Source organism: Falco punctatus (genome assembly GCF_963210335.1).
Source record: "Falco punctatus genome assembly, chromosome: 6".
NCBI classification, from domain to species: Eukaryota; Metazoa; Chordata; class Aves; order Falconiformes; family Falconidae; genus Falco; species Falco punctatus.
Genome location: NC_137585.1, coordinates 25,896,697 through 25,912,881, shown reverse-complemented (window position 1 = coordinate 25,912,881; position 16,185 = coordinate 25,896,697). Strand labels below are relative to the sequence as shown.

General features: G+C 46.5%; 1 protein-coding gene across 5 annotated transcripts; it reads right to left on the bottom strand.

The window, feature by feature from the left end:
- Nucleotides 1–867: 867 nt before the first annotated feature.
- On the bottom strand, nucleotides 868–9,623 carry ETFBKMT (electron transfer flavoprotein subunit beta lysine methyltransferase). Of its 5 annotated transcripts, XM_080392239.1 has the most exons (5): nucleotides 9,361–9,623; nucleotides 6,958–7,071; nucleotides 6,240–6,687; nucleotides 2,504–2,646; nucleotides 868–1,769 (listed from the first exon to the last, which is right to left on the bottom strand). In XM_080392239.1, exons 3-5 carry the CDS (start codon nucleotides 6,560–6,562, stop codon nucleotides 1,405–1,407), a joined length of 831 nt encoding a protein of 276 aa, XP_080248365.1. In that variant the 5' UTR covers nucleotides 6,563–6,687; nucleotides 6,958–7,071; nucleotides 9,361–9,623; the 3' UTR covers nucleotides 868–1,404. The 5 variants fall into 5 exon arrangements, with proteins under 5 accessions (XP_080248365.1, XP_080248363.1, XP_080248362.1 ...); XM_080392237.1 differs by lacking the exon at nucleotides 6,958–7,071; XM_080392236.1 differs by lacking the exon at nucleotides 9,361–9,623 and having other exon boundaries at nucleotides 6,958–9,329.
- Between the last annotated feature and the right edge of the window lie 6,562 nt (nucleotides 9,624–16,185).

Genomic DNA, 16,185 nt, shown 5'->3' with positions numbered 1-16,185 from the left:
AGAACATCATATATGCACTTACCACTTTAACATATCCAAACAATACAGAATATATTGTTGTAAATTGTTGAGCACTGCACAATATTCACATATTGTTCTAAAGATTAAAGTTTATAAGTCTTCTGCTTGGATAGTTCTGAAAACTTGTTAAATTATATTTTATAATCATGTACATCTGAATGTGCCTCTAACTCTCCTACTTCATAAACACTGTGGTTTTCTGAGCGAATACCACATACTTTTTCACATTTATAAGCTCCCACTACATCACTGGTATTTGGATAGCTGTAGGTGCATTGTGTTCCATTCTGCAGTTACTCAGTTCCCCATTGCTGCTTGTTCAATGCTTAACTGCTAAAGGTGACAGTTCCTGCAAGACTGGCCTGAAGGTGTCAGTTTCTTCTTCAGATAGCTGCATTTACAGCCTTGTACCTGCAGATCAAATTTTCCTCTCTCTCTCGTGTTGGTTTTTTTGGTTTGGGTTTTTTTTTTTTTCCTTTTACCTTGCAGACGGTTCTTCCTTGACAGATGTAACTGAAAGTGATTCTGGAGCTTGTTGTGTGGCATCTCCTCAAGAGAAGAGAAAAAAATAATTGTATCTCACTTTTATTCCCTGTTTTTATTTAGATACTTTCTAAACATGACGGAAGGAAAGATTTCTTCATCCCTCACCAGCTTCCTATGATGGCCTTTCTTACCCCTGCAAAGTTAGGGAACGCGTATCATTTAGCCCCACTCTCTAGGGGCTGTTACCCTGTATGTATTACTATTTAGTCACTTTCCACTTGCTAAAAAGTTTTCCTTTGGCTAAGTTCAAGAAGCATATTTTAGATTTTGTTGCAAGTCCTAAATAATCACTCTAGCAGCTTCCAGAAGGAGTAAATTTTTATTATAGAGGGGGAGGGGAGATTCAAATGGGTTACGTGACATTCAGAAGAGATACCCAGAAAAAGAGCAAGGCACTTTGAGTGTAATATGAGCTAATAATCTAGTGGAGAGTTTTATGAATGTCAGCAACAATTTTCTCTGTAAATAAGCTGCAAAACTGTGCAAAAGCAGTGCAGTAGTCTTTCAGCCACCACTTTCTCCCCACAGCAGTATGCTGGATGTCCAAAACATTTCACAATACTGTCAGAGAGGAAGACATGAATATGCATGAAAAACACCAAGCATGCAAAGTCCTACTTGTCTTTGGATTTGCACTTCAGTGCAGGCCCCTTTGAATACAGTTTACATGTAGTTTTTACCTCAAATGGAGCAAAAGTCTCAGTGAGTATGACTGGAATCAGTACAGTAACCTACTTGGCATCAACAGATATCTTCCATATTTAATTCTCATTTTCATTTTACATACTTACAAAAAAAAGCCAACCAAGTGAGACAAAATCCATTTGAAAGCCAGCTTCAACAGTTTTCTAAGCTATTTGAGGGCTGATAACTCCAGACAACACTTGATGTTAATCCATAGTTTTCTTGTCTAGTGTATTCGGGAAGTGAATATTCTATAACTTTATGCAACTGACTGCGAATGCTGTGGCTTAAAAACTGATGCCTGCCAGGGTCACCGATCAGCACTTCAGTTCGCTGTATCCTGATGCATTTCCTCAGCCAGTGGTGCAGACCATCCGCAAGCTGCTCATCATAAAACATGTCCCCTAGAACAATGAGGTCCCAGTTGCCGGCCTCTGAATTAATTATGTTCTTAATGGTGATGGGGAAGGGATTCAGGTGATTCAGTTCACAGTTCAAGATCATTGCCATTCCTGCAACTGAAGAAAAAAAGTTAAATTTTAGGATTCTGCCATTCAGCCCCCTTACCGATTTCCTTGACACATCTTTCATCTCTTATTAAATATTTTTGTTTATCCTATCTAGGTACTTCTACAGTTTTCATTAGAGGTCAAAATCTGGCATAAAGTGGCCGAATTTTATCCTTGTTGCACCATCACGCAGGGATGAACTATTCCTGGAATGACACCAATGGAAACCAATCACAGAATCAAACCAGAACATCCAACTGCCTTAATCTATGGGCATACCTCCTCCCTAACCAATCAGTAAATAAATTATGAATAAACTGAATTCACAAGTCAATTATGGGAAAACAAAGTCTGGTGGGAAAGGTAAAATCTAGGCCTAACTTAAACATAACATTGGAAAGTGCAGGAGAACACTATGGTCCTACGGAGAAGCCAACTTGCCACCTGCGCTTGTGAGTTCTCTCCCAAACCAGCTGTGATGGTGCATAGGCAACACCTGACGGAACCATTGCTGTTTGTTCCTTCTAAGGAGTTACGGAGAGTGTAAGAGAGTGTGAGAGAGGATGGTGTAACCCAGCTTCTAATACTGGCAAAATCCATTCATCTTTTTAGCGTTCTTAGAACTCTGAAAACTGAATTCCTCCCAAATATGGAGGGGAGCTTGTATTAAATGTGCTTTAAAACTAAGAAATATCTTTACACAGAGATGGAAAAAAAAAAAAAAAAAAAAAAAAAGGCCTTACTTGGGTCAATGTCATTAGCAAGGACTTGCGATGCACCACTCATCACAGCAGCTATTGCTGTTGCTCCACATCCACTTCCAAGATCCAGAACCGATCGTCCTTTAACAACACGTGGATTATCTAAAATATACCTGAAAGAAAACCTATTAAAAGCAACGAACAAGATTATGCAAATTTTTCAGTTTTGCATTTTGCATTACACTGCATAAGACTTCTTGTCACACTTGCAATGAAGCATGGTATCTTAAAAACGCTATTCCACAAGTGCAGCTGGTACACAGCTCCATATTTGTCTCTGCTGATATAAAAATCAAGAACAATAGCCTTTCTCCCCTCTCACCCACCCCCCAAACAAAAAGAAAACCAGCCAAGTAAGCAACACCATTTCAATCAAGCTCACCTGTCAGAGAGAAGCTATCTAATAAGGTAGATTATTACCAAGGTGACTAAAATGCTTGGCATCAAGAAACTGGAAAGTAAGGATTTGTAGAAATAAAAAGCAATCTGACTGAAGAAACATGAAGATGTATTCGCAGTGAATGCTGCGCCCACCAAAAGGCAAGGCCTACCCATTCCCTAAAATACTGCTTAATGCAACTGCTTGGAAAAAAAGGAATCTCTCCTCTTTCTTTTCCTGAACCATGCAGACACAGATGCAAATAGTTCTAGTCTGCTTAATATTGTTCCTGAGTAGCAACAAGAAAATGACAATAGAGCAGCAGTGAGCAGAAAGAGTATCTTCATCCAGTTGTTGGCACCTGTGAAGAGGAATCAGCAAGTAAAAACCTCTAGGCTGGAAATGGAGAACTGACAGAAGGCAAGCAGCACCACAAATCATACAGCCATTACTGAGGGTTCAGAACTTTTAAGAATTGCCTTGAAATTCCATCTTCTACAACAGGGAAGACCCTAAGTGGTGGGGAGAGCCCTAAGTGACACATACTACTGCAATTTGCTACAAATTTACTACTGATTGCCATAACTTCTGTGAAAGTAGAAACAGGAAAGGATTCTACATTTGTGTTGTCTTCTGGCATGGAGGGTGATGGCTGACTCTTCACGCAGGGCTACCAGTAAGCACAGCTTTTGCAGGTGGGTGCCAATGCAGAGAACTGTAATGGAAACGTTAAGATTGATGTAAATGGTGAATGGATGGATGGAAATGCCTGGGCCTAGAAGCACCAACAGGAATGGCAGAAGGAGACCTAACAGGAATGTCAAGCGTCAACGGCGCTATATCCCAGCATGTCTGCACACAGATTCCTAGGAGCCCAGACTGGGAGAAAAGACAACAATCTACTCTCAAACTGAACAGTTCAAGCCCTTAAGAGGTGACAGCAGGAAGGCTGAAACCAGAACTGAAGATACAAAATAACTAGATCAGAAACCCAGGACACAGGAGGAAGGCCTGTGTTAAAGAAAATATATTTTGAATTAAGAAAGTTGAAGTGCTGAAGCTGCTAAAATGCAGAGCCAGGCCTCATCCCTTGGATAGCCCTAATCCAAGGCTGGTTTAAAACGCAGTCAAGCTAATCGATAGGAGAACAGAGAAACAATAGATGATCAATTTGTGTACATAGGTGCTTTCTGAAACACAGATGTCTTTAGAAAAATTAATATAGATGAATAGGAACTGCTTGTTCAAAGACTAAGTGTGCTTGAAGGATTGTGTGAGTTAAAGCAGCCAGAAAGAAGATCATGATCCGAGGAGGTCCTTGGAACAAAGGCAGAGACTGGAACCAGAATAGATGAATCAGCTGGGACAGCGATGGATTCGCAGAACTGGCAAGACCAAAGCAAACTTCTAAAAACTTTGGACAGTGACTAATGATTTGGTAAGTGTATGTAAGCTGTGCTGTATCCCTTTGTTCTCTGCCAGTCACCGAGGTGGTGGCCCAACTCTGAGTTGTGATTGAAGCAAGCCTAGTGGTACCCATGTCTGTGTGAATTTTTCCTTAACAGCCTGACATCCCATGCCTCTTGTCCTACACGTCACCACAAGGGATCCTGCCAGACAGCTCGGGCATGCACAGCTCGGTGCTTTTGAGTGGGTGGTTATGAATCCAGTGAGGGAAACTTGCCCAGTTTCAATGAGAATCACCATCTCCCATAGGTCTGGCACCCAGCTTTCTGTTACCACAGTATTGCAGCATTATTTGGTACTTTGAAGCAGTACAGATGCTCTCTTTTTGGAGGGTACCCGTGCAGGACATTTGTGCAGAGGCTCAGCAACTCAGCTGCTGGGCAGCACTCCCCTGCAGCCATCGCTCCTCTAAGGACAGCCTCTAGTTCACCAACAGGACGGAGAACAGTAGTAGTACCTCCACAGAAAGTGCTCCGTTTCCCCTTTCTAGGGACTACGCTTGGATTTTCAGTGACTTTCCAGCAGTAACTTGTGTAGAGCACGACCTGGCCTAATGCTGCAAGTGCCTGGTTTCCAGCTAAACGGTGCTCAAGTTACCACTGATGACTGTGGTGACTTGGGACAGCTGGAGCCAGCGGCATCCCCTGGCACACACGCAGTGCATTACGCTGCTGCTGGAGACGGCTGTCTGCCATGCTCAGTTAACAAGGTATCTTGGGTTACACCAAGAGGAATGGCCTGAAACAGGAGACTCCTGATGTGGAAATGCCAACTGTGCAACGAGCACAGTTACAGAAGCAGAATATTTTCATGCTCCCTTTTTCTTTTTACTTTTCTGAATTATGCAGCTAATTTCTAGCATTCCCAGTACATCAAACAAGTGCACAAACAATAAGTCAATAGAGTGGTAAACCATATGGTAACAAAGTGTAGAGATTATCCAATTTAATTATGCAATGTTCAGGAGCACTCTAGTTCATCTACACGGCAGGGTAATCAACTCTCAATTTAACTGCAAGACACATCTTTTTCCTGGTCACCTTCCTATTTATGCTTCTTGCAGAAAAACAGTAAAGCCCCAATTCAGATCCTTCCCTTTCATCTATGTGGGGAACATCTGACAGCTTGTTCTTTGCTGTAACAATTACGAACTTTTTCTGCTGTTCAAAGTGAGAGTTTTGATTTTACAGAATAAAAGAACTCTAACTAGTTCCTGGGAATCAGGAACGTTAAAGACATTTTGACAGTGGCCAAAATCAAAATGTGGCTTCTGATGTGACTAAAATACAGCCACAAGGCTTGACAATACAGCTGCTGAAATCCTAAATGAGGAGCATGATTCAGGATAACAGCATTCCCAAGTGCATCAGCATAAACCTACTTTTCTGAATAGACCAGACACACATCCACACTCCTGTCCCCTACAAAAAAACAACAAAAAAAAACCCAAGACACAAAAAAAAACAAAAAACACAGAAGCCAAACCAACCACAAATTACAACAAAATAGTAATCCTCCTGTTTGGAGCAACAATAAATGACAGAATCAAACACCTCACTAGGTTTCGATGGCAACTGCACAGACCCTCCACAGATCCAAATTCAGCCCCTTTGTCAACACATGCATCACCACTGAAAACAACAGATTCCAGCTTAAGAGCCATAAGTTATTCTATATACAGCAGGTGCTGACACTTCACGGCCAACCAGCAGAGATTGTGTCTCTCCTGTATAAGCAGAGAGGAGTACGAATACTATGCTCTCATACAGAGGCCAATACCCATTGCTAGGGATCACTACAAAGAGAGCCAGGTCTGACATCCTGGCCTGCAGCAAACTGGATTTATCAGCTTTTGTGATGCATGCTGCGTACCTGGAGAGGGCTTGGCCTCCTGGCCAGTAAATGGCCCAGAATGGGTCCCCATAAGGCCAGAGGTCAGGTTTTTCCTTCCAAAACCTGCAGCGAGGGGTGAGGAGGCGCAGCCGTATCTCTGGTGTGAGATGCCCACTGCTGGTGACCTCCGTGTTCTCCTCCAAAAACGCTCTCACCTCAGGATCCAGAGACTTGCCGGCACTCCAATGGCAGCAGCGCTTAGAGCGCACAGAGGAGCCTCCTCCCCTTCTGCTCCTCCAAGCCTTGGCAAAGGTGTTCTGCCCGCCCAAGAGGAGAAGCCACTTCCAGCTGCAGAAGGCCATGTTTCCCCGAGGACAAACCTTCCCCAGGAGAGCTCAGAGCACAGCTTATCTGAAGCAGGTGATGAGGCAGAAAGCTTGAAACAAACTTACAGGATGACGTTTTTCATAGTGATGGATGGCAATTCCTGAAAAAGAGAACATCATTACTTAAGTGATGTTTCCTCAGTGACTTCAAGGCTGTGCCCCACCAGGGCTTTAGGAAGAGGAGGTCTGTGTGCTGTTGTGTGACCACGATTGTGTGCCTTGCCCCTGCCCAAAGAACCATTGAAGTCTGAAAGAAGTGGTATTTAAGAAGCTATCAAAGAGACCCATTCAGAAGAGTGCTGTAAACATACCCAGTGAGAAACAACCCGTTTCACAGGACAACAGATAGAGCTAAAAATTCAACATACAACCTTTTAACATCTCCCTCCATCTGCCTTAGACATATACATACAGCAATCTACTGCTGTTTCCAGTTCTTCCATTGAATCTTAAGATTTTGCAGTACTGCTCTGGCATTGCAGGGCCTAAGGACATAGCAAAGGTTATCAGTAGGTTGTTTGAAAGATGCCGTTAATTACAAGTTTTATAATAGTGATGAGTCTTTTATATGAAAGCATCTCTTTAAAGGCAAGCAATTAAAGGATTTCCTCAAAAGACTTTCCTCTTTCTCCCTCAGATTTGTCAGGCTGATAGCTTCCAAAAGCAAAAATAAAATCTCCAAGAACGGATCAGAATACTGCCAATTTGTTGCATTTCCATCTGTATTTTAAAAGTCTTACTGTGCAATAGTTTCACATGGATGCTCTCAGCTGTAGAAGAAAGCAGACCTCCATCACTGTAGCCTACTCCCTGTAAGAAACTATATAAACATGCTCCAAGCCGTCTTAAGAGAGAAACTGAATCCAACACAGTTTAAAAAATTAAGCTTTTAAAAGGCAAGACGTTCAGACTGGATGAACTCATGCTCCAAGGCCTCCTGACACCACTTGAGGCCAGTTTTCAGGTCACGAGCAGCAAAGAAAAGGAGAATGGAGGATTCATTTAAAAATCAGGAGAATGGAGAGTGGAGAGTGACAGCATACAGCTGAGGGGCAAATGAAGAGGAGAGGAGCCTTTTAGCACTTTATCACCATACTGTCCTCACCCCCATCTCTTGCAGACCCTGGGTCTGTCTTACGCTGATCCTGTGAGTGTACCTACCAAGCAGCGGCCTGAATCCTGCCTTCCTGCTCAGTTCTCCTCCATCCCTCCCGTAATATTTCCATGTATTTTTTTCCTTTCTTATCTTGCTCTCTAATTTCTTTTCTATAGCTTGGACTTGCTTGCTCCAGGGCACAGCTTTTGAACCTCCCTCTAAACTGGTAACCAGAGAAGCATTTAAGGCCTGTGCTTCCACAACAGCAAGAGTGCAACTGTGAACAGACACAAGAGAAATGGCACTCTGTTTTGCAATCGTTGTCTCTCTTTTGCAGCAGTTTTCATGAGAAAGCAGAATGATGCACGAAGACAGTCAGCTTCAGCCCACCCCTGCCAGTTTTTCACAGCAGAATAATTGCGGCCAGTTTGGCCATCCAGGTTGTCCTTAAAAGCTAGACAAAGTGACAACAGGAAAAATATGCTAGTAAAACAAAGTCTTACACTTCATATTTTGGGACTTCAGGTTTTTTTTTATTTGTCTGTATCTTTAGTGAAAGTTCTTATGTGTTTAGTGGCATTTTGTTGTGTGCTGGCCCCTGCTTTACGTACTGGCTTTAGTTTGGTTGCTTACAGAAATGTTAAGCTGTGAATTTCCTGCCCATAACACTTTGCTGTTTAGGCTGGCAGTCCAGTTAAGTCTTTGTGGGTTTATTACAGATAAATATATGTGACTGAACATTCCGCCTTTTCCCACATTTCAGAATGCCATTCAGCAGAGTCCATGTAATTAAGGAATGCAGTTAATGACTGCCTGCCTTCTTGAAGGTGGAGCTGCATAACCTTCATCTGCCTAACGGAAGCATGAAGTTAACTGAAACCCATCAAGAGACATAAATCTTATCAGCTGCGTGCTGGTCTTTCCCCATGAATTGCCACAAATTTAGTAGGGCTGAGATTTGGCAGCCTGTATATTGCGCTGCCCACCACGACAGTTATTCTTTTTTAATTAATTGTCGGCAGAGGAATATCTGCCAAGAGCTCTGTGCTCAAAATGCCAAACTGGGCTTAGAAGTGTTTAGTGCAGGAAGGTGTCAGGATTGATCCCCTTGGGTTTGACACTGCTGGCCTTCCCGTCTCATTGGGAACACAAACAGGGGGCGAGTAGAACTTGGAAAAGGGGACAACACCATGCACAACCCATTTAAAAAACAAAACAGAAACAAAAACCACAACAACAAAAAAACAAAACACACACACCCACCCAAAAAACTCACAACCCCAACCACCAAGTCCTGTGTAATGTAACCCTTTAAAAAAAAAAAAAAAAAACAATCAGCAGGTGCCTCCCACAGTACAGCCGCAGGGACGCTGCCGGGCGAGGCCGAAGGCTGCCCGCCTCAGCGGGGCAGCGTCGGGGGTGGGGGGATGCCGCGCCCCGGGGCGGCCGCCGCTGCCATCCCGACGTCCCCGGTTCGTCACCCTGGGCTGCCCGCCCCTCTGCAAGGCGGCCGCCACCCCCGCGGGGCACGGTCACCGGGGCCGTCCCCAGCCGCTCCAGCCGCCGCGGCCGGACGGGACGCCCGCCTGCCCTGCCCATCCCCCCCTCGCCCGGCCGCGGCCGCACCGCCCCCCGCCGGGGCGGGACCGGGACCGGGGAGCGCCCGGCCTACACCTACCTGCTGCCGGCCGCCGCCGCCGCTCCGCGCCGCTCCGCCCCGCTGCGCGGAGGCCGGGCTGGGCTGGGCTGGGCTCCCCGCCCGCCCTTAAAGCGGCAGCGCGGCGCAGCGTGCGGCCTGGCCCGGCCCGGCCCGGCGGGGTGCTGGGGCTGTTCTCGGGGCAGCGCCCTGGGCCCGCAGCGCCCTGGGCCCGCAGCGCCCTGGGCCCGTCATGGCGGCTCCCGTCCTGCTTCCTTTAAAGTACTGTTTAGAAGACTTGCATCAATGTAAACTAGCTCTGTATTTTAAAATATTAATTTAAAAAACCACCTGGGAAAAGGAGTCACAGCACAAATCCTAATTTGACAGCAGGCAACCTGATTTGTTTCTCTTTCCTTTGTGCACCAGACCAAGGCCTCTGTCACAGGGGTATGGCCTAACCAAGGTCTCCCAGCCTCTTTAGCTGCTGAAGGTACCGGGCACTGACGGACCAGGCAGTGCTCCAGCACCGGCTCTGCCCCCGGGACAGCCGAACCTGTCTCCCCCCGCATGTCCCCCTTCCCCACGCTGCACCCACCCCATTCGTATTTCTGCTGCTCTACGGATGCCACCACCGCTTCCCTCCCCTCCAAACCCTCCCTGCTGCGGGCAGGAGGGAAGGAGCGGCCGTTCTGTGAGCCCCCCTTCCCTTGAAGCGCTGCCGTGCCGGTGCTCGGTGCTCGGGAGGGCACAGCTCTGTGGGCACCTGACTACAAGCGGAGGTTCCCCCCAGGCTGCAAAGTGCATTTTCACGAGGCCGCGACTGCACCTTGCCGGTGGCTGGACAAAGAACCAAACCCTCCTGCATCTCCCCGCTTCCCCGGCCACTGTCCCCCACAGAGGGATCCCCCCAGACAGGGGCTTGCCTCCCTCCCAGGTGGGCCCAGGGCCAGGGCCAAGCCCCTCCTGAGGGTGCAGCCAGACCAGCCAGGGCTGGAGGTGGTTCCTGGGTTCCCTGCTGGGTGCTCCACGCTGCGGCCCCATGGCTGACCCTCCTGCAGGGGCTGGTTTTGCTGCCTTGATTAGCTGGCTTCAGCCAAGGGGGCCTGGAGAGATGCCTGCGGCTTTCCAACAGCTCCCACCAGCTCTCTGCCCCATCTCCAGTCCCATCTGCCAGGATTTAGGGACTATAAACAGCCCCTAACAAGAGTGACAAAGGTGGCTTTCTCTAGCTACCCCATGGGACAAAGTGTCCCAGATTTCACATGCTGCATTTTGAAAAGGCTCTTGTGCAGTGCCTGAGGTGGTGATCCTAAGCCTTGCAGCACTCAGGGTGCCAGGTTTTTTGAAAATAAATCTGGCAATGACACATCCCCCTAAGCCTCGATCTGTCCAAATCTGTGAGGTTACGAGGCCATCTAGTGATCCGCTGGCTTAGTACAATTAAAATGCGCTCTCCGGCGTGTGAAAGCTGCCTGTAAAGCTTTTCCTTAAACCTGGGGGACGTGTCCCGAAAGAAAGCGGTGCCTCCGTGGCGGAGGATGGAGGCGATGCACTGTATAGAAAGAGTAAATATCTTCAACAGCTGTCTACCAACTCAAAGAAAGCTAGTATTAAACATGACCATACACTGACTTTGCAGACAGCTCTAGAGACAGAGGGCGATAGGTATCTTGAATCTCAGTTAGATTGGTAGGCAGGTGACAGGCGCATTCCCACCTGTGAGGAGGCCAGGACCCAGGCAGAAGCAGGTGTCCACCTTCCACACGGAGGAGCCTGAAGCCCACGGGCACATTAAGCTGTAGGAATACTTGCACGCCTTTTACCCTTGTAAAGCAGGACTCACGCTCGGTCTTTTTAGAAATGATCCCCCAAATTATACAGTGTGAACCTTTGTGGTTTAGACTCAGGAAGGACACTATTTCTTGGAGCCCTTAGGGGATCCGTGAAGTTTTAAAGGTCTTGGGTCTTTCAGCACTTCTTTCTGGTCCTCTCCAAAGAGGGAGACATTGAAAACACTCATAATACCCAAAACCATGCATAAAATGTGCAATTCAGGACCACAGGTCTTTGTGCCCTCTAGATACTCACCACCATGCTAGGAATAAACTTGGTAATGTAACAGGAAAATCATTAACAACATCAGCTCAGGGTGCTATGTGAGATGTGGTAACAGCTTTAATCACACTGACAGGTGATGATACAGCTCTACCTTGCACATTCTATTTTATGCCTGGAAGGCTCTCAGAGAAATCTGTCAGAAAATCTTTTTCACTTAGATTTTCAGCCTCTTTGATTGAGTATTTTAACAAGTAAGTTCTCAGGTCTAATTTTTCTGAACTTCTGCTACATGATATTACTTGGTAGCTATGCAAACCTGAGTGAAGTCACTGCTGCCTAATACAGACCAACATCACACTGAGGCAGTTTAAAAAAAATGTTGCCTGGCTGTTCCCAGCTTAGGGATTGCTTAGGTGAAAAAAAAGAGAGGTGAAGTCCTTGCTTCCTGGTAACATTGTCTGGGATGTGAAAACCAGAAATCCATTCTTTCTTATTTAACCACAAATACTTATTATTGTATAGACTCCTAGCATGACATAAGAAACTCTGATACCAATGATAGCTGCCATTCCTCTTGTGAAAGTCTGGGTGAAACAGACTTTCAAGACCTGCTTTGTGCTGATTACTTCAGCAAAGTACCAAAGCCTGTCCCCTCTGAGACAAAATGTTTAATTTCCAAAGGCTTTTTGCTTTAGATGGTGACATCTTGAGAATTTCTGCTGCTCAAATGTATGCTATTCTGTGCGGCCAAGTATCGTAACTGTGCTGGAATTTGCTCTGAAGACAAGGACGTCTTTGATCGCAACATAACATCGATTTGGCGTATCACGGAGGAGTACAACACTCGCAAAATGCAGCTGTAGAATAGCACACGAGGGACTCCCACGTGTCCAAGGGAATTAGTGGATTACTGGCTGATGATACAACTGCCCATGTCTCTGGGGAAATCTTGTTTGAGCCAATTAACAACAAAGAAATGGAACTCCACAAGGACAGAGGGAAGGGGAAGGCAAAGAGGAGCTACCTTTGCATTAGTGAGCCCATGACTCACGAATCTTCACAGATACAAAGGTTAAACTCAAAGGAAGGCAAGCCTGCCATTTGGCAGCCAAGTGATCACCCCAGTTCACTCCTTTTCTTCCAGGTGGTACAGCTGAAGCTCCAGCCCCAGTATCCAGATCTCTTTTTTTGTAAGGCCAGCAGCCGCAGTTTGCTGTAGTGAAAGGACCTGGGTAGAAATTCACAGAAGGGAAGATAGGTGGATTCAGAGTGCTGCTGACTTGTAAAAAACATCCCAACAACTCTATATCGGCAGTCAGGGATTTTGCACATCAGGATCAATTTGTTGCTGCCCAGAGGCTGCAGAAGCAAGTCGTTATCAAAATGTAGCTGGTGCTAGTACCTAGTAGCTAAGGTAAAATTGAAGGTGGGAGCTCTGGCTAGGTAAGGGAGAAGCAATTCAATCATTCTGTGGTGCCTTCAGCTACAATCCACACCTACTCATTTCAGAAACATGGTACATATTTTGCAGTTGAAGAATAGATACCATAACATAAAAAAGTCACACATTACCTGCAGTATGTCCTGAAAACATTAGATGTGTTTTTCATAGGATTACCTTTCCCTGCTACTTTGCCAGATGCATTAAATTAGGAGCAGGAAGGAGCAGCAGCTGGTAGAGATGAAGGCATGAAGTACCTTCTAGCAGTGAATACAAGAAGGGGAACCTTCAGCTTTTTTTGGGAGTGGAGGTGGAAGACATATTAGGCCCTTGTGCCACTGCAGAATCAGTCTTCCTGATATGAGGAGTCCCTGTGAGAGCCTTGATGGTAAGGCCAAGAAGCTGAAAACTATAACCCCTGAGCTCATTCTTGATTTTTGCCTTTTGTCCATGAGTGCAATTAAAGCATGCTGAGCCTTAGCTAGCTGCTTGTGTTCACAGACTGTTAAATGTGGGAGCATTTTTGTTGCACGGATGAAGACTGGAAAGACACATGGAGTCAGATGGCTTGTGTTTCTCTTTGCCGTGTTGTATGGATACTTGTTTTGATGTTAAAACTACTTTTATGATGCAAAAACATGTTTTCAAGTATTTCAAAACAATGTTCAATTGTATTTGAACAGCTGAAGCCTCCTTGAACTAGCGGGACTTTGGCTCCTATGCATCTCTTACAGCAACGAGACATGGGCTCCTAAGTTTCGGGATTTTGTGACAATCAGCTAGTGTGAATAAAACCTCACTGTGGGGGAAAACTAGACAGAAAGCAGTCCAGCTTGATGAACATGTTTATAGCTAATGAACGTGTCCAGAGATGTGTCTTGTAAAAACAGGTGCTCTGGTGGCTTTAGTTGCACAACAAGAAGACAGCAACGTAGACAGCAGCTAAGAGGAAGCAGTCACCATGTTGGCACAGCCGCTTCTGGTGATGCAACTACCTGTATCGGTACACTGATAAAGGTGGTGGTGGGCAGTTTGCAGTGGGCTTTGTCTGTAGCTCCCTCTGGTATTCCACAAACTGAACTATCCCTGTTGTACCTCCTGTACTGTTTTGATGCTACTGTGGTCATCTGTAATAGCTTTCCAGATGCCAGTGTCCTGTTTTGGGTGGCCAGGGGTCTGTTATAGTGTTATATATATTTTGGGTATCCCCAGGGTCTGGGCAAGCTCTGTAGCCAGCCCAAGGTAGGGCACAACTGCAAGAGGAAGAAGGAAGGACTGTAAATAGAGCTGAGCAATGGCTGTGCCTGGTGTCACAGCATTTAACTGGGGGAGGTGGGGTGGGGTGGTGGTGTTGTTTTGGGGGTCTTTGCTGTGCTTTCCCACAAAGCCCAGGGAGAGGAAGATGATGGAAGCTGAGTGAAAATGGGCAGCTGGGGAAAGGGGCTGCTTAGGCACTACAAACCCCTCTAGTCTGGTCTCTAGACAACCTGTAGCTGCCTGAGTTTTCCTGAATGAACTGAAGATGTTATCTAGTCCCTCCTGACTTCCTATGACAGGAATATCCACCCTGTCAGCTTTCCCTGCATGGCTTTGTCCCACATTCCTTCCACACGTGATGTACTAAGGACAATATACAAGTCACGTTACTTCTGTATATTTATTAAACAGTAGCCTTTTGCAGACAAGCAGAAACCATGTCAAACAATAGAGCTAAGCCAATGCCGTCTGGAGCATGTGGACGTGACTGCTGGTTGAGGCCCTAATGCAAGCGATGCTTCCCAGGCTTAGCTCTCTGTTGCCAGGTAAGCTGGATTCACTACTGTGTTTAAACCTGTGACTAAGTCCTTCTCTTTTCTCCAGGGAGAACAATTGCTCCAGCTTGCTCCAGAGCACAGGCTGAAGCCACAGTATGTTTGGTCATCTGACTATAAGGATCATGCTAACAGCCATTGGTGCCAGGGATTATGTAAGCAAATCAAGTTTTCAAGGAGCTGCATTGGTCCACAGCAGCTGGTTGATTTTTGTAATCCAAATTTCTTAGTTTCCTGCTGGTGCTCTGAGCCTGGCACCAGCTGAATTCTTTCTTTTGCCTTCTACATGGTGGTTTACCAAATATTTGGACTCTTCCAGGGACTTGGGAACAGAAGAAATAATAGACATCTGAGACAGACAGGACAGACAGGTGGTGCTTACTCTCTAGAGGAAGCTGTTTGCCAAGGACCTGACACAATATGCTTCCTCCAACCTGAATGATTATATGGGGTTTGCTTACAGAACAACTGAAACTGACAGTAGCCTATATATTATGTCTTTGTGCATTTCAACCTTCTCCAAGCTTGGTACATAGGCAATGCACTTCAATTTCCTTCACCACAGCAGAGGACATGGTGCAGTGACACCCAAATGGATCATTGAGAGTGGGCTTGCTTCCAGCTGGACCCGTTATCAGCAGGGCTGGGCAGGTTGCACGTGGAGCTGCTGAGAAACCCCCAACCTCATGCTGCGTGATCTCACATTTCAGGTTTTTTCAGCTGAAGTGTCAGGCTTCGTGCAAGCAGCTGCATCCAGCTTGAGTGGAAGCAGCAGTGTCACTGTGACCCTGCAGCACAGCTCTTTAGCTGCAGCACTGTGAGCTGGCACAGGGGGAGCCAAGGCAGGAGCATCTGCAGGCAGGCTAATCCTCACCTGAATACATGACCCAAGGACAACAGAGCAGACAGGCTCTGTCATCTTCCAAGACGAATGTAAGCACTTCCACGACTGAAACCAGCACATCTCAGCTGTACGTGCTGGGTGTCGGGGCCTTGAGGGTGCTAATGGGTCTTGTCCTGCCCACCCCCTGGGGCTGCTCCTGCCTACAGCCCAGGACTATTTCAGCATCCCTGGGACTCAGCAATGTCGCTCGCGGCAGGGCTGGTCTCCAGCTCCACACAACCCTGCCCTGCCCATCCGTGGGCCCCACCAATCCATCCCCTTCCCCACAGCCATCCAGGGGCTGTGGTCCCAGCCTGGTTCCCCTCACTGGGCCTGATCTTGGTGACCACCCGTGGGCTGACACCAGAGGCGGAGTAGCCGGACACACCGACAGTGCCTGGCACCAAAGACTGCTCGCTGGCTGTTGCTTTTTGCCTTCACTACTGCCTAGTAGTACTGAGCACCAGGAGGCCGATCGATGGCTCTGGTTTAGCCTGGGAAACGCTTTTTACTGGAATTTCCCAGTAACAGTTGCATTTCAGCCTGGAGGGACATGCTGAGCTAACCCTTTGCCACATCAGACAGCGTCAAATGCTCTTGCCCCCAAAGGATGTGCTTGATGGGAATGGCTGAAATTGCTCAGCCTGGATTCAGGCTTAAATAAATTGTGA

Excerpts from the sequence above, each read along its gene's own strand:
- ETFBKMT (XM_080392239.1), bottom strand. The coding sequence starts at position 6,562 with ATGGCCTTCTGCAGCTGGAAGTGGCTTCTCCTCTTGGGCGGGCAGAAC. Across the intron at positions 2,647-6,239 it reads GGAGGCCAAGCCCTCTCCAG|GTTTTCTTTCAGGTATATTT; the intron begins GTACGCAGCATG and ends TGCTTTTAATAG. Across the intron at positions 1,770-2,503 it reads TGCTAATGACATTGACCCAA|TTGCAGGAATGGCAATGATC; the intron begins GTAAGGCCTTTT and ends TTTTTTCTTCAG.